The sequence below is a fragment of the Cyphomyrmex costatus genome, unplaced genomic scaffold (genome assembly GCF_001594065.2).
Source record: "Cyphomyrmex costatus isolate MS0001 unplaced genomic scaffold, Ccosl1.0 scaffold142, whole genome shotgun sequence".
NCBI classification, from domain to species: Eukaryota; Metazoa; Arthropoda; class Insecta; order Hymenoptera; family Formicidae; genus Cyphomyrmex; species Cyphomyrmex costatus.
Genome location: NW_017275413.1, coordinates 175,350 through 199,079, shown reverse-complemented (window position 1 = coordinate 199,079; position 23,730 = coordinate 175,350). Strand labels below are relative to the sequence as shown.

Sequence of the window (23,730 nt, the reverse complement as noted above, 5' to 3'; positions counted from 1 at the left end):
AGTACTAGCAACTCCAATTTTTTTTGGATATCGGTCTGTCTTTCATCGACACGCATAATAATCGCACGATAATCGTTGATTTTATCACGTCGCTTCGAACAATATCTAGAATTAAAGGAAATATCGTTGTGACGATACCACACGATCAGAATTATTTATATCGTGTAAAAATAATTTGAGAATTAAACGATCGTGCGATTTCGTCTCAGCGAAGTTATCTTTTTTACAGGAACCTAAAAGGTTTCACTTATTCTTCTAAACGATATGCAATCGATGCAGCAAAGAAACCATTAGACTTCAATTGCCTTCGTAGTTTTCGACGAAATTTTTCAGGACATCAAATTGTATAATTTATTTCTCAAAATATCGTTTGCTTTTATTCATTTATCATCTTTGCTTTATTTTTTCTTTTTCCCCTTAAACTATCTACGCATTAATTCTTAAATCGTACAGCCTATCTATACGTATATACAAACGTCAATACGTCCTCAAAAACGATGGACGTATCTTGAGATATATGTACCGTGAATTATAATATATCGATGACATTCTCGAAAGGGGGAGGAAGTAAATTTCTTTTTTTGGTTTTTCGCTCAATCGTTTCTCTCTTGTTAATTCTTCTCTCTCCTTCGTTTTCTTTCACTCTCGCCCCTTTCGCACTCGCACACACACACACACATACACAAACACACATAGCAGTAAACAGCGACACACGTATACATTTCGCGAATCACTCTTCTTACATTTTGCATTACGTTACACACATGCGGGAGGGGTTGGCGCAACCCTTCTTAGGAACCGAGCGGGACAAGCGAACGTCCGTAATTTCTCAGGCATAAAGATTCGCGTCTCGCTCATCATTTGGATAAATCTTAGTCGGAGTGTGAAACTCTACAAAACTAGAAAGCAATCGGATCGTATCGTGCGATAAAAAATTTCAAAAGACTATTACCTGTTTTGCATTGTACATACATCACAGATTTTGTTCGTTTTGCATTAGAAAAAAAAAAAACGAATACTTTTGTCGTTAAAAAATGTCTGCATGTATTCGTTCCTGAATTCATGACCGCACATATTCTTTGCATATTTTTATTGAATCTTTCCTACAAAAAGATTCAATAGAAGTAAAAGTATCAAAGCAGTCCTTTGATTATCAGATAATTTCTAAAGTCATGTTTTTTCTAAGTAAATATATTATTAAATTCTTAGATTACGTATTCAATTTATATTAAACATTATATAATTCAATATCGCAAGCAATACGGTCCAAATATTCTTTGTTTTCTATCGATTGCTTTTATTTTCTCTTTGTTTCTCTTCCTTTTTCCCTCATCATTTACACATGTATATATAGATATATATATTTTTTCGATATAATATATATATTTATTTATTCGTACGCTTATGTGCCTATATATGTACAAAACGCTAAATGACTCTGGATATGACTAAGTTTTTTTTTTCTTTTTAATGCTCGCACGCGGAGAACGAGTTCTCCTCCAACTTATATCAACTCTTTCGTCTTTTTTTCGGTAGTTTCTTGTCTCATCACCTAAAAATTAAGTGTATTTCTATTACGAAATTACAAATGCGTAAAGCGTATTGCATTGCCTTCCCCCAAACAGCACGCCTTCCTGATTTTTGCGCTCTTCTCTCTTTCGCTTTCTCTCTTTTTTTCCTTGTTTTTCTTCTTTTACGGGCGACACACGCGGATTCAGACACAAATGGATCTCTCTCGCTCAGTGGTCTTCAGCCTTTTATATTTTCTTCGCATTATCTCGAGAACGTTTTTAATCGTGCTTTAATTTTTCTTGTTTATTTTCGTCTATTTATCTAGTTAATTTCTCAAATAATGATTTCGCAATTAAAACAAGTGGTTTGTTTAATCATCTCAAATCAATCGTTCTTCGATTGGAAATTAATCAGAAAAAATGGCGAACCAATTCTTCTTCGATTTGTCGATTTACAGTTTGCGAATCTCGCAAAGTAGAAGCGATTTTGAATAATAAACTTTTAAAATACGATTAAAATGTAAAATGTATATCACCGATAAACAATAAACGCATACGCCAAATAAATATATAATATATAAGACATTATATGTATAACCGGACGTAACTATGGAAAAAAATAAAAACTTTGTTGTTTTAGTTGATCGAGAATATAATATAGTGCATGTGTAATCTTTGAAATAAATCTAAGAATGTAAAAAATTCTTGCATAGATACGTCCTGTCAATTTCATATTGAAATAAACCTTGTATTCATGATTCAAAACATGCGTATCTCCTTGTTTCTCTTCGTTCTATGCATATCTTGCATATCTCCGGTTTACATTTCGCGTCATAATTTTTAAACGCAATTAACAATTTGTTAAGTTTAATCTCGAGATTCTTCGAATAGAGTTTTTTGCTCCGAATGACAATCAGCTGGTTCCGTGTTACATTTCGCTTCCAGAATATCGTGCCGTTCTTCTACGACTCTCCTCCGTTTCTTCTCTGGTTGTTCGTCATTATCATCGTTGTTTTCTTCTTTCGTTTCCTCCTCGTTGGAAGGTAATTTTTCTTCGGCTATCAGACTCACCGATGTGTCGGCCCCTACGGAGTGTCCCCCTACTGCGGTTTTCAAAAATGTACATCCCTGACGTCTGTTGGCGTGCCCGCCTTCTCGTGTTCCAGTATTTTCTCCTGACTCGTGTTGTTCTGGTCCCCCAGCGGCCTCTGCGGTACGCTCGGAACTCCGGTGCTCATTGTTTGGTGCCCGCTTCCGTTTCCGGGGACCTCAGTGCTCACGTGAGCGGCCTGCGAGATCATCTCCTCGATTTGCTCTAGGCAGCCTTGCAAATAATCCTGAAACAAGGAAACAATTTCAAGATAAATATAGTAATCATTGTCGCTTATTTTATTATACTTTACTGACGAAGTTCCAATATTATTTTAGAATTATATAATATTTATTTTTTATTTTAAATATGTTTTAAATATATAAATAAAAAAAAACGTAAGAGAATAAATCATTTTGTACGTCATGTTCTTTTATATATGCTTTCTAAAAGCTTTGCTATTTAATATAATTATTTTTGAATAATATACAATTAAGAACACTTTTTTAATTATCTAATTTATATCAATCAATTCAGGCGTAATCTCCTTACAGATTCTCCAAATATGTGTCTTTTTAAAGATCTCTCGTTCTTTCGTGCGTCTAATGTGAATCGTATTGTAGAACAAATTCCAACTTTTAGCTTATAGGATTAAGCAGATTAAAATGTTACGCATTAATCCTATCAGACTTAAAGGTCCAAAAACAGTCTGTAGCCTAAGGTCATGAATGAAAGTCTAAGAAAGCCGGATGCCGTCGAGGACGATATCTTCCTAGCTCTCTTGGGATCCAAACAGGCAGATGAGGACTGATCGTTGAAAATATTGCGCTTACGGGTCACGGACCCCATGCAGAGCTCCATTCATTCGCGCGGTTTGTTTGTGTTAAGTGTATATGGAGAAAGAAAGAAAGGAAGAAAGAAAAGAGAGGAAGGAGAAAAGGAAAAGGGAAAAGGAAAAGAGACTGAACGGCGACCTCGTCGCCATCGTCTTCAACGGCGAGCATACGGGACCCGCAGCGTGCCCGGCGCAGACACACACACTCCGGGTCCCTATTTTTTCCTTCCCCGCAAACATGTGCCTGACACCTGCTGTACCCTTCCCGCGCACTTCCCGTCGCGCTTTTTGCGCCCCGCGAGATCTGTCTCAACCACCAGTCGAGACTTGCGAAGGGCAAGTTCCAGCGTTTCTTGCTGATTTCGTCTCTTCTCGACGAGTCTAAACGCCAGACATCGGCGGCGCGCATCGCGACCCCCTCCTCTCACCCCCAATTGTAAAACTATGAAATCTTTTATCGCGAGACGTCGCGCCTTACTTTAAAGCGTGTAAAACCGTATTTTACAATTGCGTAAGCATACTTGTAAATGGTTGAAGTTGTAAGAGTTCACCAGTCACAATCAAATATGAAGACAATATTCGAATGCGATAGGTTGATTCTTTCAGCTACAACAACCACTTACAACAACGCTTACGCAATTGTAGAATAGGTTTAAATCGCAAAGAAGCACAATTCGTGATTTTTCTCTTTATAATACTTTACAACACACACATACTTCTGCTATGAGCGTTACTCACCTGTTCGATGGCTGTGATGCGGGTGAGCTCGTCCAGGAGACCGGCTAGTCCGTAGCCACTCTTCCTGGTCCAATCCAAACCGTGTAATGCCGCCGCTACACTCGCGGCTGCGATCATACTTGGCGTGTACATGGAGAACTTGTACTCTGCAAAAAAAAAAAATTACACGTTAAAAACGTGCTGGCATGAAAGATTTACACTGTCGTTTCCTATAAATTTTTTCACGTACATTCAGAATTTACGCGATATTAATCACGTGATATGACTTTATTTATGATAGACAAAGCATGCAAAGTTACTTCAGACAATTTTATGTAACATGATTATAAAGCGAAATTAAGAAAAAAATATGTATATTGTAGCTGAAAAAAAGGAAGGTCTTTTTATATTGATATTTGAGTAATAAAACAACTTTACCCAATATGGTCTGCTTAAGCGTTATAATTTTTGCTGAGTTTAACAACAAACATTTTGAAAATTAATTGAAAATATGAGACATTTTTAACGTGTAATTACACACAAACAGAAAATACACCATATTAGGTAAATTACTTTATTAATATTTGAAAGAATGTGATATTAATAATTATTTTCTGCTTCAAATCGACTTTTAGTGCATTTTTTTCAAAGATAATCTTCTTCATAAGCATTATCTCTTCGTTATTTACTCTAGTTATGGGTAGCAAACAATGAAGAGAAGAAAAGCACTTTCGTGGAGATTTCTTGGATAGTCCTCGAAATTATGTGACAGATTTATGATAGGCGAGAATGGGCGGAACGTAGGGCACGTGATGGCCCCTTTGTCCAGTGAGACGTTACTTTCGTTTCTTCAGGAAGAAAGTTCTAACATTTCAACGTGAGCACGAACGATCCTCGACAGATTCGAGATATCGTTAACATCTGCATCAGCAGGGGTCTTCTCGACCGTCATTTTAACGGTATTCTACAATTTTCACAGCAATGTTGCAAAGCTGCTATCGATACGTTCTTAATGACTTTGATTTCAAGTTGTAAGAAGGGACAAAATATACCACATTATATTTCTTAGATGTGTATCCCAAGGATGAAAGATTTATATATTTAAATAGATTTAAAATATAATATTAATTAATGAAGTTTAAGTAATAAAATTAAGATAAGATATTACAATAAATGAGTTCAAATTCAAGATAAAAAAATTTTATATTTGATATTTGGTTAAAGCGAGAAAGAAAGTTCTAATGTAATCTAATGGAGAAATAAAAAAAACAAGCCCTTTGACCTACTTACACTACACACACGTATGATCATGTTTATAATTACTATGTAAAGCGCATTGCCATCTTATCAACGATTAACTAGCGAAACTTTCGTCTATTTTCAAAATTACGGTTTCAAAATTAGTTAATGATTTCATTATTTTATTAGTCTAAGTTTAAATATCATTTTAGCAATTTCTAAAGAATAACTATATACTGAGTTAATAAGAAATTGCTAAAAGCACTTGAGAATAAATTTATATACAAATATTTATATACATTTAAAAAACAATACAATAAAAATTTATATACATTTAATGTAAAAAAAAATACTTATGTTTGATAAACTTACATAAAATAAAATAATCTATATTAGTAGTATATCTGTCAGAAAAAACGTTACCTTAAGATCAATTAGAAATGCAAACGCGGCGTATCCGATGTGTCAATGCATCAGTTCATGTTACACTTCGAGACGATCGTAACCGATTGGCAATGAAATCGTCCGGTGAAAGAACGTCGCGGTTATTAACCGGTGAAATTAAGAGCGTGCACGGCATGCAGATACGTAAAACCAGTTTAATAAAGGAGAACGCGTGTGGAGTGTACGAGAGGAGAAGCAGGGCGCGGAGATAGCTATGGAATGTGAACATCAGACGAAATTATCGCGTTGCACCAGTACTTGTGCGTACCGAAACTTAATCCCCGCGAGAGTATTTAGCTTACATAATCAAAGCTACACACGTCGCGCCGTATCGTCACTTCCCGTCGCTCTTGACGATGCGACCGTATTTGACGCCACCGTGTAAATAAATAATAATTCACGACTACATGTCGCCGTACCGAGCTTCAATGGGTAATCCTCTCTTCGTATACGAATCTCCTTTCGCCTCTTTTGAAACAATCGGTTCTCACATATACATTAATTTCTTTTCTTATAAGATTAAGGTATAAATATCACAAACATTATATTGGAACACGCACAGTTACATATAGATGTTAATCCTCCGGAGTTAATACCAAAATTTGTGACACAATTACTGACTCTGTAAGATTCCCATTTAATTTATGTTAATTAAAAGGCACATTAACATGGGTCAATTACAAAAATCAAACAAGCGATAAATACTTAGAATATTTTAGATATTTTTTCCGTGGTTTGGATACATTCTAGTGTTTTACAGTCCATTTCATTACGCGACTCTGCATGTTATCTAATAACGCAACTGTTATTGAGGATTCATATATTTTTCGTCGATTATTTATTTTTTTGACTGTCGATTTCGCGGAAAATTTGAGACAGTTTATCGTCTTGCTTTCTTTCGAAAAAGAAACGCGAAGTCCAAGAGCGGCACTGCCTAGTTTGGTCCGTGAGAAACAATTCGCGACCTCGTCCTATGTGTCCTCCTCTATCACTCTTTCTTTCTTCTCCTCTCGTTTTCTGTCTCGAACCCGCCGAGTCTGCGATCCAACATGAGCACCAGGAGCAACGACGAAGGACGAAGGTCCTCTCCGCACGCCACCGCTTTTTTGCCATCGCGGTTGTAATAACAACCGACCGACTGCGATCGACCGATGTAGACTTGTGGGATGAAGAATCGAGAAAGAGAGAGGGAGGCGCAAAGAAAGCCGGAGCATCGGAGGAGGAAGAACGAAGAGAATGGAAAGACACGCGGGTTATGCCGATGTGTTTGCAGTCATACAGACGCATCCAGACATTTAAACGCACCCGATCCTCGATCTTTCTTATAGTCTCACGCTATCAGTCTGTCTATCTTGTCGCGTACTTCCCAACGGATTTTCTCTCTCGTTGTGAATCAAGGACAATAGACATGAATCACGAAGAATCTATCCATAATATTTTAAGAAATGATTTTTGAGAACTAAAACGACTGTAATTCAATTTTCTGTAATATTTCATGTGTTTTAAAAAATAATAAAAAAATAGAACTTTACACAAATCCCTCGATCCATTATCTGAATTTGTTTTTAAATCCGTAAAAAAATATTATAAATTATGAAATTAAAAATTGTAATTCGCAAATGGTAAGATAGAATTATTTTATTTTTTTTTTAATGTCCAAGTTCTTTCAATTTATGCAGGTTTCTTTTTAAATAAATTTAGAAAGCCAATTTGGATACGCTCTATTTAGAAGATTGCACTGTGAGTTGCCGTGATACACGACAGAGACGTTAGTAAATGCAGAAGACAATGCAGTAAGATTCCAACGTCGGATTCCAGAGAAGCCGTAGTCTCACGCCTAACGTGACTGGGCATTTAAACGCCCATTTAAACGCACGTAAAACCTTTAAAGCTTTCCTCGCGTACCTAAGAATATCGAAACTTTTCCAGAAAAGTAGCATTTTCCGCATTCATCGCATTCCGTTTCACGCGCGCGTGAACTTTTTATTTTAGAAAAGCTTCAAAGTGAGAAAGAAACAGGAAAAGAAATGATTTTTTTCATGCAATGATGGTAATCTTTACAATACTTTATTACTATTGTTACCTATATTTATCGATTATTATAATATTGTAATTGTATACATATATCACACATAATATAGTACATAATAATAATACAATATATATTATTATAAAATTTATAATATTATATATTTCTATCACAAAAAAAATAATATTTGTTGACTATGATAAACAAATACACACTCTACTACCTAATAAAATATGTCTATCTTCGAGGTCTGCCTAGCTGGCCCCCCCCCCACTTAACCAAATCGTAATTTAAAAAATTGTATAATAATGCGCTATTTATGCGCTATATACATATCTGCAAATAAAAATTTTTACGCTCATTCCATTTAGCTAAAAAAAAATTTTTTGTGGGGAGCTGACTTGCTGCCTACTCAGCCCCCCCCACAAAAAATTTTTATTTGCGGATATGTATAGCGCATAAATAGCGCATTATTATACAATTTTTAAAATTACGATTTGGTTAAGTGGGGGGGGCAGCTAGGCACACGTCTATCTTCTTGCAAATACTGGAGAACCATGTTCTATGACACAACGATGAGCCGAACAGTAGTAAAAATGATAACACATGTCGTACGGAAAATTTATACTACTTATTTTTACAGGGCGCGCGCAGGCCCTTCCTCTCCTCCTTCGATACTAATGGGCGTGAACAGACGGAAGTGCAAATAACCATAATAACGGATTATCCTCCTGAGCGCGCATTTCCCCTACGCTTATTGGTGACTTCGTTTGTATGTATATGCGTGACCTATTTTAATAAAGACAATAGAAAGAGGAAAAGCAAAAAAAAAAAGCGATTTGTGACTATTACGTGATGGTTTCCGCTATCGGTGTGCGCTCTACGACGCACGTTTGGGGCGTAAGTTCATTAATGCGTAGGTATGTTAATGACGCACGCCGCTGGTTGTTAACGCCCCACGTACTATATATACGATAACGTGCAACAACGTGCATACGAAGGGCACTTAGAGAAGGCGCTTGCCTCGTGTTCCCGCTTATGCTCGCTTCTACCTATATAATTAATTTCATCTCAGTTTAACTTGCTTCTTATCTTTTTCTAGTTTTAAGAATTTGATAAAGATGAAGAAGTAAGTTAAAAACCGAGATTAAAGTTAATCTACGTTTACAGAAATGGATATTCAAAACATTTACGATGAATATCTCGATATTTAGGAAACCAAAAATTACTCCAAAAATGAACTCGAATAGAAAGAAGTACGAATGAAGAAAGACTGGAAGATGCTTCTTCATTAATAGCAGCAACGCTGAGAAGAATTGTTATAAATCCTTGTAGACTTGTTATTAAATTCTATTAATTCTCTCAATAAGTACATTAATCTCTCGTTCTCACCTCTGGCGCTAAGAGAGATGAAGGTTTGCGCGTGCCTCCGAACCATCACAGTGTCACAGGTGTGCGGCATCGACAATCTGCTGAGAATGTGCATTAGGAAGTCTCCGGGCGTCACCGCGGATAGTTCCCACTTCAGCTTCGAGACGACCAGCTGCTCCCACCTCTGGAACGAAACGAGACAGATGTTCGATTAACACCTCGCAATTAACACTATTCTTGTGAAAGGTGCGATAAAAAGAGAAGGTAGCATGAACAATAATCTACAGGTGTTACAAAATTCTGATCAGCTCTTTATTAAAAAAATTAAGTATTGCAATTATTTCGGTAATTGTTCTAAAATTATCAGATGTAAAGATCAATGTAGTTTCAATTATTGCAGGAGGAAATTTAATCTGAGATACACATAAATGTTTATATGTAATGTCAAATATATATTAGCGTAATAAGTAAACATTTACGAATATATTTATGTAACAGTGTTGTAATTGTTTGCGCGTTTATCTCCTATAGTTTTCCACAACCTGTACCGTTACGATATCGGATGTAACGCATATTATTACATTATTAGTAACGTGGTTATACGAATAATCGCAAGAGATTCATCAGAGGACACACACACACTGTTAGATCTTCCACTCTTTTTACAAAAAAAGTAGAGCAATTCGTTTCATCATAACTATAATATAAGAAATGCGTGGTCCGAGTCCCTTTAAACACGAGAGCATTAAACTATCTTTAATCGTCGATAATTACGGCGACGCATCGTCAAAATTCAGCCTTGATTTCTGTCTAAAGTGTAGAATACGATAAAGAGGAACAGAGAGGGACAAAGAGAGACAAGAGAGCCTATCCTTTCTCTAGCGAGGCTACTACTACGTCCGCTCTTTCGAGTACGTCGTAGTACCCCCGTTCTCTTTCGACCGTGAAATTACATGGCGGGAGTAACGCGCGACGAGTACTACGTGTCCTTCGTCTTGATCAAAAGTCCATTGAATCCGGCTCGCCTCCCATCGCTCAGCTGTGACGAAACCGAGCAACGTGACTCCGTGTCAAGCACGAGAGAGCATATTGCAGAGGATCTTGAGCGATAAGAATAAAGAATATACATTACTATAATAGATATTATATTCATAATATATGCACAACAAGTAATTAAGGTAGATGCGTATATACATTATGCATCATCATCATCATCATGCATTTTCATTTATGCTACGGCAGCTTTCACTTAGGGAATATATACCTACTTATAATATATTTATGAACTTATCTATCCTTTTAAATTAGAAACAAAAAATAAAACAATTGATGTAATAAAATTTTCCGACGTGAAAATTATTTTGTAAAATAATTGAAGAGTGTAAACATGTATGCTAACGCAGTTCTCTTTTTGTTATATCCTACATATTATAAATAGAATTAGTGATTTAATTTTATAACCTGAAAAACTGTGTAACTGGAAACAGAAACTATTAAATGCTCATATAATTTTAAAAGACACGTATTAATAATGTTGGTCATGAATGATGACTGACATGAATACAATGAATATTTCATGTGTTCTCTGGATGATCTATAATTCACAGAAAAATTCGGGAAATAGAATCCTAAATATAATTTCATATGCGTGTTTTTGATACGTAGGAGGACATGCGTGTGATTTGATATATATCTTGTACACGTATATTTTTGTGTTTCTTTAAATATGTTTTTTTTTATTTCACATAGAGAAATATCGATAGAATCACATCCTAACTTATAAATTGTTTTATAAATTTACTATATATCAAATAAAGCTTTGCAAGAATTATCATAGTCATAAAGTAGCTGATCGTCTTGTACGACAAAAGATGGCTAGTCATTTCATTAATTATATTATATAACTACACATGTAGAAGACATATAAATGTCAATGCGATTATACAGTAAAAGTAAAATCAATTAGGTATACAAAATGCAAATTTGTGTTAGAATTGCATTCTGAGCGCGAGGAAAAGAGAAGTAAGATGATCTGTCCGTTGTCGTCGTCGTAATCGCGTACGAGCCAAATTAAAGTCCTCGCCAAATGGAAGAGGATGTGCGCTCGAGGGAAGACACAAACCGAGGGAGTCCCTCTCTCTCTCCTCTCCGCGGCTCATTCTCATCCTTGAAGGGGTTCCGCGCTCGAGTGCGTGCGTGCGTACGCTCGCCATTCGCGCCGGCTCTTCTCTCGTACGTCGGTTGTCGGTGAATGAAACAAAGGCTCGTACACACCGAAATGATAGGAGAGCCGACGACGTAATGACAGCAACGATGTGTAAAGCGCTGTTACTCTGCTAGGCAGAACGGATCTGTCATATTGTGTCCTACTTTCGTTTCTTGATGCAATTTTTCCCTTTGGTGAAGCACCTTATTTAATTTTAATAGCGCCATTGTCTGTTAGCAGGTAAATCATGTGGCTTTATTATTTTCTTATATAATTATTTTTATTACGTTCTCTTGCTCCCTTGGCTTCAGAATTAATATCTATACATATATTCAGTCCTTTGTTAGATAATTTCGTATTATCTATACTTATTTTAAAAAAATATATATATCAAAAAATTATTATTGTCATCATTAATTGTAACTTTTCGGTACCTTAAAATTGACGTAGTTATATACACGTCGCATCTACAAAGTCAATAATCAATAATTCATGGGGATAAATATTTGTATAAATATTTATGATATGTTATGACGCGTTGTTTGATCTGCTTGGCAGATATTATACATGTAAAATGCTCCGCGCGACGATGCACATCCCGCCGTCACTTGTTACAGTACACTCACGGCGCGTGCACGCACGCATGTATGCACGCACGCACGCACGCACGCACGCTACAAATATGCGTGCGTACATGTAATGTAACGACGCGTAATGATTCACGAAGGGGGATAATTGTCAAACGCGATCGACGACGATAAGCGTGCCCGGTGTCGCGCGTCATTCTGATAATAAAGTAGGCGCTCGATGCGTTCACCCTCCACCTATACGATACACCATACTAATTTCCATATTACGTTAAAGTGCATTATTATATTACGCACGCGTTGCATTATGTTGCAGGAGTCTCGGGCAACTCTGCAACGACATCTGATCTCAATTCATCAATTGTCATTTAAGCGCAGCTCTTTGTGTCTCCGAAGACCTTCTCGAAAAACATTAAGAATTCATCGCTATATTAATATTCGTATACTCCGAAACCATTGGAGTTTCGTAGAACCAGATTCATCATCTTTGGCGATCGATCTATATTCGATAATCTATATTCGCGTCTATAGTGTTGGGATTTCCGTTCCTTATTAGTGTGTATTGTAAATCGATACTCAGCCTCTGACACCGGATCAAGATAAAAAAAAACAAGAAAGGTACAGGATGGAGGGTAAAAAGATGATACCGAAATACACCACGGGTCATGGGAAAGCAGGTGGCAGCTAGGTGACGCTTTCACTTTCTCTTCCTACCTTTGGGAATCGCCCTTGGGAATCAAAATGACCCAAATGTACTTCACAATTAATGCAAACCTATAGGAATGCAATTATATATATATATATATTTTTTTTTAATTACATCCAATATTTGATAAGGCGGTATATCATTTATAATCTGTAATTTTAACGGAACTAATTTCGCACGTAATCCTATCGATATATATATCTATCTTCAACCTACACACTTAGCTCCCTGTCACCTGATCATCGTTACCTACAATAAGATCGTGGCATCATTTTTTCAATAATAATAACTTGCGCAATTCTTATCATACAATATGAGTCATGCAAGTGCAAGGACAATTGCTACACTTAAGTATTAATGACTCAACTAACAAATAATTCGTATATAATTATCACCAAGGTATTTCTTTCTACTCTACTCAAGACAACAATTCAATATTATCCAGTATATAACGTCAACATACGATACTAACTCGTTAATATGCCTGAATATACCAGAGTTTCTCCGCCAAGAATATCCAGGTGCGTTCCAATCCATTAATTATATTATCATTAAGCGCTTTTCTTGTTTCCAAAAAAATTTTCTAGAAACAATAAAAATTCGCGAATCATCGGATTTGATATTTGTATCCCGGAGCCATTTGAGTTTCGTAGAACTAGATCCATCATCTACGGCGATCGATCATAAAAATCTGTATTCGCGATTGTGGCCCTGAGATTTCTATTCGTTAATATTAATATGTATATTAAGTACATCATGTCGTTAATTCGTAAGAATGCTCACTGTTCGGAATTGTGGCAAATTCGATAATTTTAAGGAAAATATTCTGATTCGCTTCGTCTTCGAAAGCAGCTAAATCAACTTTATTTTCTATACTCTATGTAGAAAAATGAACCTTGTAGCATTCGGACTTATCTTAATCTGTTCCTATGTCTGGGCGAATGAGAACGACAATAATTGTAAGTAGATAGTTGTAGTTCTTCTCCTCTAATATTTTTCTGGAGATGAAAAACAGTAGTTCTCCAGAAATGTTACGATTAAAAACTTTATGACAACAATGGGCTAAAATTCATATTTGATAAAAGCAAAGAAAACGATCTCTAAAATTAAAATGACAGAAATAGTACATTTATTTGTATATTGTAAAATATATATATGTTAATCACTAGTTATATATAATTATGTTTGGTTTTAGTTAGAGGGATCGAAAACCAAAAAATATTATTAAAAAAATTCCTCGAAAGTAAAATGAAGGACATTATGCAAAATGGAGATAGTACGCTTGGAATTCCAGTTCTTGATCCGTTTACTGCGGATAAACTGTGTCAGTTTAATTTTTAAAGAAATACCTTGACTGCCAACATTAAATCAATATACTCATCCTTAGGCCAACAAAAGACATTGTTACGAAAAAGCTTTTAATCAATATCTTTTACTTTGTTATCTTCTAAATTGTTGTCATTTTATTGATGGAGTAGAGTACATACACTCTTAAAGAGAGATATTCTAAAAGTACAATTTTCGGCCAGTATTTCGGTGAAATATTTTAATTTAATATGTATCGCCTATGACATGACAATCAACGTATTATAAACAATACTTTATTATTAGATATTCTATAAAGAACAAAGTATAAACAACTGGCAATTTCTTAAATTTTTCATCATGTTTTTAGCTTCGGGGTTTTGTCAAACGTCAAAGTAGTTGGCTTGTCTACGTTTGAAGTTAACAAGGCTGACTTCAGTATAATTACTCTAATGTTCAACCTCGATCTGTACTGGCCATTGATAACCGCAAGTGCCGATTATTCTATTGATGTAAACGATAATGCCAAAATTAATGGAAAGGGAGAAGTAGAGTAAGCATCTGGTTTATTTGAGAGAATCTAATTCTAATTATCATATTTCAATAAATTTATAATTTTGCAATAGTTATAATACGCGAAAAAGGATTTCGCTATTAATTTTTGCGTTTCATTTATTCGCTAGTAAAAGACAAAAAAATCTGAGTTTTAACGAAAGTAAGTTGCTTTCAATTACATTATAATAATATAATATAGGTATGATAATTATAAAAATAAATTGTGATTATTATTTACATATGTACAGTAAAACTTCGTTTATCAGTACTCTATTTATACAAACAAATTCATATTCAATATATAAACTTATATCTTCCAAATGAACTCATGGCTGAGCTCTTATTCAAACTATGTAATTTGGATAATAGAAATATGACTTCAGTTTTGTGAACGTCAGATCCTATTATCGAGCTAATATACTGATAAAAAAGAAAGTTAGCGAGCCTCTATTATTCGAGCTATTCGATTATCGGTACTATCTTGTTTCCTGACATGTCGGATAAGAGTTCTACTATGTATGTGTGTGTGTGTGTGTGTGTGTGTGTGTGTGCGCGCGCGCCTAAAATCACAATATACATTAAATAAGTAAAAAACTATAGGTGTAGAGAAAAAATCGGTCGTCTTTCCTCGTAAAGGACATTCGTTTATCTCATTTTATTTATATTTATATATTAAAGAAAATTTAAAGTTAAGAAAAAATATATTTAATTTTCAGTGTAGCCGTGCATGACTTCAGATTTCAAATTTCCATTAATTTTAAATTGAAGAGAGGACATATCCAAATTGATGAAATCACAAACATGTATGTTGGCTTGAAAGCATTAGACGTAAGTGTAATTAAACTACAATATTGTCAATTTTTTTTCTGACTTTGATGATCGTGACCCAAAAAACTTACATCTTATAATTGAGCCGTTGTAAAAATAGTGTCATATCTATATATAAAATTAATGACTTTACGTTAATAATCTTTAAATAATTTCTAAGAAAACAAAATATAATATAATTAAAAACATTCTTTTGATAGTTTTCATATATCTCTCAAAATGAAGAGCTCTTATGTGAACTTATACTATGAATGTTTTCTATAACATTAAACATATTTAATTTTGAAAAATCGTAAAAAATAATTTATTAAATTCATAACATGTTGATTAGCAATATATTAATTTCGAGATTACATTAGTTACTATACAAGGAAATTGCTATTACTTGTTATGTCGTTTCTTACTCTTCAATTTGCGTATAAAAAGGCGATTCAGTTGTACCTCCAGACATATGAATCTTTTCCAAACAGCTATTATAAAAAAAGAACTAAAAAATCTACAACTCATTTAACTAAAAAAAATATTATTAAATTTCCAGAAACTCATTAATTTTCTGTTATATAATTGTCATTTTTCTTAATTTTCAATAAAATTGTTTTTCTTGTCGTTTACAGTTTTACGTGACTGGCCTCTACAAAGATGATAAAAAGAATGCGAAATTGAGCAAGATGATCGCCAATGAGGTGCCTAAGCTAATTAATGAGAATCAAGACAAGATTGTGAACACTAGTATTAAATTCATCACAGAGATGTTCAACAAATTACTATCCAACGTAAATCTTAGCGATATAATTAACCACAATAAATTAATTTAGTTAATTATAGTTAACTTAAAAAGTTAATTTAAAAATATTGCTATTATATTATAAAATATCTTTTTGTCATGTCGATGCTGCGATTGATTGTTTGATCAATCATTTCTGCAATTGCGATAAATTCCAGATTTCGAAATATATAATACAAGATATGATAATGCAATTAAATAGTATTTGTTGATAACATTGGCAAGAATAAAAAAATTCTGAACAAAGTTTGTTTTGCTAAATTTACTTTTGTAACGTGTTTATAAAATCAGTATTATAATTACAAGCATGAAAAGACTGCTTTTTTTTTCTCTATACCAAGATTCCTATTTCGTTTTTTATGGCATTTCTGTACTAATACAATGTTAAACATGGAATATATTTCGTATTTTCAATACGTATAATAAAATATAAAAAGTAAAAGAAGAAAGAAATATATCTTATACAGGATATCCCAAAATTCGCAAAACTAGCAAGAAAGTTCTCGGAAAATCAAGTAAAAGTTATTTGTAAATTTTTATTTTAAGCAGTAATTTTTGAGATAACTTTTAATATAGCCAATTACAGACTACATTTAGACAATCGCTTGTTCATAGCGTGCATGATTCACTAGTCACTACTGTTGATGAACGCTCACTTCAGCGTGCTCACTAATATTGTAGTTACATGTGATTATCTAAACCTATATAATTGACCATATTTAAACCATTATATCTCAAAAAATATTGCTTAAAATAAAAATTAAAAATTTATAAATAACTTTTTTACTTAATTTTTCGAAAATTTTCTTATTATAGTATTTTAAGTCAAGAATTTTGGGACACATTGTAAAAGTATATATATATGTCGCGCGCGCGTATGTGTGTGTGCTTTCTTCACAACTTTTTAAATATTATTATAATGTATATTTTTTTATATAACGTGAGTAGTTTTATTACCTTAATAATACTTTCTGGATACTTAATTTCTTAATTAGTATATTATAAATTATGGATATTGCACAATTATGGTACATATTATGCACACTTGTGTAATTATGCTAGATGTCTTACGTTGCCATAAAAGTATGAAAAAATCCTCACGGCGCTTTACATTTGTATTTCCGGTCTGCAAATTTATGATCGTTCTCCATTCACAGTGGTATCGACGGCTAGGTCAATAACTATCGATCGATACGCGGGGAAAATGCGATACATTTATGCGTTTCATTCATGCGTGCGCGCGCGCGTCCATGCGATCATGTTCGCACGGTTTTGAATCGCGCACCTTGGCGTCCCGCTTTCCTGAGCGTGAGAAAGATAATCCCGACACATATGTGATCCGCTCCTTTTTTGCAATATTCGATGCGCCGAATATCGTGACACGGGAAAACGAGATAGTACGTTGCGATAGCGACTCATAAGTGAGAACGTATAATTATGATGATTAATCGTAATTACCGCGTATCCACGTAGTTCCGTCGATGTAGTGCGTCGTCTCTTTTTTTTTCTTTTTCTTCATCTGGCTCACAAGGCGTCCAGATGATGCCAGTTTCAGCTAGTGGGTGGTAAAATCGCCAACAGGTGGTCGGCGGACACACGAAGGGATCAAGAAAAGAATAGCGGAAGGGATGCGAGAAAATCGTTTTGTGATCTTATTTAAAGAATAAGGCTCCTCAACTTTTTTTTTTTACATGTAGTTTAAATTAAGTTGAATTTGAATTACAATTACCATGGATTTTGATTATAAGAAGGCGAATAAAAAGATTGCGAGAGTTAGCCGAGTTCTTTCTACAGAAGTGCGCCTAGAGAAGCGAGAACAATGGAGCATCAAACGGGAATAGGAAAAGATCGCGGAGGTAGGGCCCCGTTGTATACTCGTGCCGCGCTACCTGGTCGATTCCGAGAAGCAGGGGTCTGCCGATTTATCTGGTTTGCAATGAAGGATCGATACGAAATGAAGCTCTGGCTGCAGAAGGACTGAGAATCGCGGCTTAAGAGACGCAGGATATCCAGGTGATATTTCTTCGACGCCGCACCGCAAACAGCAATTACGAGTTATATTTCAATAAAAAATTATATGACGAAAGTTTCAGTATCGAAATTGTAACTTAATTACTTAATTAAATAAAACGTATTAATTATGTACATAGCTTATTATTAATTGGTGAGATTTCGAGAAAACTACATTTAAAACAAAATCCTTTAAATCGTTCAGATTTTTGCTCCATTATTCCAAATGTTTTGAATGTCGTTGCAAAATTATTTTGATATATGTATAATCTCGCAATAGCTCTCATATACATACATATATATATATATATAATGCGAAATAAGTTTAGATATAATATTTATACATGTACTCAATTTAATATATTTTACCAGCATTCAGAAGAATATAGAATTTAAGAAAAACATGACAATAAAATATGATTTATGAAATTCCATCAAAGTCGTTTTGATTTTTTACTAAAATTGTATCTGTGCGATATATATTCCGAATATCCATTGCTAGCCTCGAAAAATTCTATTAGCGCGGAATCCCACAGATGGTTAAAGAGCCGAAAGAGAACGAGGGAGGAACTGAAAGGAAAGAAGACAGCAGGGCGGTGCAGGATCGAAGGGCAGCGCCTGTGAGCAAGGTGTTTACCATTCTGACCAAAAATAAAATACAAAGGCCAGATTCCCTCTTGGCATAACTGGCAACAAAAACCAGAATCACCGTCCATGCATTCCTCGAGCCTCGCCATTGGCGTGGCTCGACTTAGGCCGCCGTGATTAGGCAAAAGGCCAGCAATAAGTGACATTTCTACCTGCGACGAGTTTTCTGCAGGTAGATAAATTAATAGATAGACGGTATCTTCTTTCTAGGTCGGAGATCATCTGAGACCCACCCAAACTAAACTGGATGTAAGAAGAAAAGAAGGATTATATGATATATGATATAGAAAAAAGTTTAGGTCAAGATTGAAGTATACGCAAATAGAAGAAAAGAATATAAAAGAGATGAATATATCAATATGTAATAATAATAATAAAGTGCACAACTGTTACGTTGTAATGTACATATTAAATAAAAAATTTAACAACGGAAAAGAATTCTTAAATATATGTATATAAATCTTAGACAATCATATATAATTTTTAATGATATTTAAAATTTATTCTTATATATATGTCATTATCATGTGTTGTGCATCTCATGTACAGCAAATTTAGTCCAACCTTTTATATATAATTTAATCCTTTGCGCAAAATACAATTTTAACGCCGACTCCGTTTACCAGCCTTTAACCTAATCACGCATCTTGTGGTCGATCGCGCAGATTCGGTGGTCGCCGCCAACACAAAGCTAATTATGGGGAACGCCAATAGCCGAAAATTCAACGTCGGATCCCTCGTGCCAAGAGAGAAAGGAGAAGCGGGTATCCTCTACGAGCCCCCTCGCGAAGGACCTGAAGAGATCCGATTTAATTGACGTCGGCTACGCCAATGGGGCTGGCTCTTCTCGAGGTTACTTCCAGGAACCGCCTTTTGCGGGACACATCTGCTCCGGTTACCGGAGCATACCCCGGGTCCTTTTTCGCACATAAGAAACCTCTCTTCTTCCTTTCCTCGCCTCGACTGGAACCGGAACACTGGCTCCATGGCCGCCGTCCGTCGTGCTTTTATTCTCCTGCGACCGGCGGGATTTTAATTTTCACAGAAGCCATAAGAGCCCACCGGCGCAGCGATTTAATGAATTCGCAATTAGTCCAAGATCGGAATACTAAGCTGCGGATTAGGCAATAAAAATTGAATTAGGCATATATCTTTAGTCGACAAAACTTGTAGATAGCTCAATCGGGGTTTTTGGGACTTGGCACGGTTTAGATCTCTCAAGACTCTGAATTATGACCGCTATTATGGCTGAGCGAAGCTTTTTCCTCTCTGTTATCAATAACCTGTTTCTAATCCGCCTTTTAATTTTTACCAAAGTCATAAATTTACCGGCGACTATCTGCGCGATTTATTAAATAATCATTGTCAAGTTTTATTTTTTGTTATCGCAACTGTTATTATGTCATAAATTTACAAAAATTCTGCTTTTCATTTTAAATGAATATGTACTTTTTATAAAAGTTAGTTTTATATTTATAATAAGAATATATTTGATTAAATTAGAGCACTGTTACATCGATGATACTTGCTACTTTTAAAAGACACAACACCGATTTCGATTTGCCTTCGGTGCGTCTGACGTAGCACCGGATGTAACTACTGACTGTCCATTCAGAATGGAGACTGCGCGTGAGTTCTTAGAATATCATACAAGAAAATGAGAGAGAGATACATATCATGTTTTATTTTTATCCGTTCGTTCATTCATATACATATTTCTATTTTCAATATCATAAAATTAAATTATTTATAATATGCATAACATTATCAAATTATTAAACATGCAAGTATATAAACTTTAATATGAAACAGAAATTTTTAAAGAAAGAGAATTATTACATTATTTTAATAAAAAAATCAGGGGATCTTTAAATAAATTAATTGCCGGAAATAGTCCATTACCGGAAGGAAGAAATAGATCCGTTCTTGACTCACAACGATGCAACTGTTACGTCAAATATGATTTATGACGTCATTACAAATCTCCATTTGCTCCATGACACTCGCTTAATAATGTGACTCAAGCAGGCTTAATTAAGGCCCACTAGAAGCTTTCCAGGAAAATATCGATACGCATGTATACCTGGAGTACGGGTACCCGCATGGCAATTAACAAACCAAAAAAATTCGTCTTATTATAGCGAGATTATAAGAATGATCAAAACGCGCTCGTCTCACACGGCGAACACCGTTATAACAAACATCGAATAAAAGTGCTAAAATAAAAAAAACCAATCAAGGCCCACACCTGAGAAAAACGGTTAATTTCATATCTAATTGAGGATTAATATAAAGTAGACTCTGTTTCATACATAAGAGATTCCAATTATAATAATATATTGTTGACTGACAAAAATAGCAACAATATCCCATTAAAAAACATCCGTATAGAATTAAATTTCCTAACAAAAGAATACTTCTTTAAAATTATAGTGTTTCCTTCTACTTATTTAAAGGTGACATATGTAATATCTCTAAAAACTCGATTAGGAAAAGCAATTCGGTAAAAATTTCAGGACAATTTCGCGAGCTCGGGAGCAAGTCGAAAACGGGGAATTGGTTCGTTCGGATCTTTTCACGTCGCACATGTGGTGGGATTTGGCTCTACCGCGTGCCACTGTACGTCATATCCGCACTCGAGGCCAGCACGACGTGACGGCGAAAGAATCGGCCGCCTGTTGGTTTAGAAGTTAGAAAGGCGACTCGTGACATATTGCTTGGCCTCGGCTCGACTAATATAATATAATATATTTACGCATATTTATTGAGAGGAAGCGAATATCTCGATATGACATTATTCACTGTTAATATATTGTATTGTTTCTATATAACTATTGTTATTATTTAGCGTTCTGCATAATTATGCCGTACAATCATTTTGTGATAGTGTTAATTAAAAGCGCATGCGATTACCTGATATTACGAATATTATAGAGATTCTGTTTCAATTTAATATATATCGCTACCTGTTGCATATTCAGGAATGATGAGAGAACGAAACCGACTATTATTAGCTTGCGAAGTTAGAAAGTCAGCGAGTCGCTCGTCCTCGAATGTCTGCAATCGAGCAACATTCCAGTCGCGCGTTTGTTCTTCTCTAATTAAATGGACGAAATTGAAATGAGCAGTGATAATTATGTCTCATTTCGTCTAAAGCAATAAGACATTCGTAACATTCTCTACACAATAAACGCTACAAAGAAACATTAACAAAGGAAATTAAAATTTTTACTGCTGCAGTAATTTTTATCACAATATATTGTGATAATTAAAAATAGAAAACTAACAAAATAACTTTATTGATCAGAGTATTTTTAATCGCCGACCTCACTAAAAAAAACCGGAAGCATTTAGACTATCTTTCCAAAAAGTTGGGTAGGCGCGCAGGTATTCTACTCTAGTCGACATTCGTTCGTCTATTGTGTGGTATTGTCACGGCGTATTTCGTCCACGTGCGGGCATTAGACATAGTTTTACCGTGAGGGCATCATCACTGGGAGCGGTGACCGCCTCGAGGTTGTTTTAACCGTCGCCTTTTAACAAGGCATGCCTTTTAGAAATCATCGCTAGAAATCGTCGAGTTACCGTGCCAAAATTCCGCGAAGGTTTTGCGCAATCGCCAGAAGAAAAAATTAATTTTCTTGCGCACAATTAACTGTTACGCTCCCTTAACGGAAGGGAATAAAATGATTAATTCCTCTTTCCACCGCCGCTATCACGATTAATTCCTTGAAGACCAGATCCGCTGGTCATATAAAATAATTAATATGACAACGTCAGGATTTACCCCCCATTAACGGAACGAATACGAAATTACTTCGTTTCGCCGTAGGGGCAACGTGTGCGCGACTCCCGTCTGGCATTGGCGTTTCTCACTACTTTGCATAACCGCCTGCGGAACGTTCTCACGACGTCGCACTAAGTCGTTAAGAGATAATTCGCCGTATATCTGGCGTGTCAGCGCTATCGCGGTTCCTTTCGGCATTGACGATAACTGGACGACGAGTTTAGAGCTGATTTTTATTCGGTGAATACTCAATAATAGGAATTGAAAAAAATTCGCATGAAATACATTTTGATAAGATAGACAATGAAAGCCAATTTCATTGATTAATTACGATAATAGTTACGATAAACAATGTTCTGTAACTTAATCAATTATTAAATGTAATTTGTATACAAAGTATTTACTAAAATCTTGTAAAAAAAGATTTTTCCTTCTCGAAAAATTCTCGGATATATTTTCTAGGTAATTTTATTTAAAATTCCAAATAAGAGATTAAAGAATTTTTTAATGCAACTTTGAAATAAATTGAAGAGCAACACAACTATATATTGAAAATTAGTACAAGAGAGATTCCACAAAATTATATTGTATCTATCATTTTCTACATTTGAAATCATAAAATTGTAGGATATTTAATGATTTTTTTCTTATAAAAACTTATGAGACAAAAAATACGTAATATATAAATGCGTATGTCATACTTATCGTTGAGCAATTGTCAAAATCTTGCATTATCAAGAAAAATGATAAAGAAAAAAGTGTTCAAAAAAATAGAATGAAAATTTAAAAGCAAGATTCCAAAAATTTTCTCGACTACCGATAAGATTCCAGCCGAAAATCTCTGATATTCAAAGGTAAACAAGAATTTCTCTGAAAAAGGTAAGTAAATACCTTGATACAATAAAGTGACTGATAGTTGTTATAATTTTATATAATATAATAAAACTATGCATATTTTAAGGTACTTTTTATATGTAATATATAACGGTATCATATTATATATTATGCACAACAATATACCTTTCTCAAAGCTGTACATTTGTATTTATGCTATATCTACTACAGGATGCGAAAATAT

General features: G+C 34.8%; 1 protein-coding gene across 1 annotated transcript in view; it reads right to left on the bottom strand.

Moving 5' to 3' along the window:
* Nucleotides 1–2,177: 2,177 nt before the first annotated feature.
* The window catches only part of CycD (cyclin D), a 44,097-nt gene continuing 22,544 nt past the window's right edge, over nucleotides 2,178–23,730 (bottom strand). The window contains exons 3-5 of the mRNA XM_018551630.1: nucleotides 9,258–9,420; nucleotides 4,175–4,320; nucleotides 2,178–2,848 (exon numbers count right to left, since the gene is read on the bottom strand). Coding sequence (XP_018407132.1) covers nucleotides 2,624–2,848; nucleotides 4,175–4,320; nucleotides 9,258–9,420 — 534 coding nt within the window. The 3' untranslated portion in view covers nucleotides 2,178–2,623. The remainder of the gene's footprint in view (nucleotides 2,849–4,174; nucleotides 4,321–9,257; nucleotides 9,421–23,730) is intronic.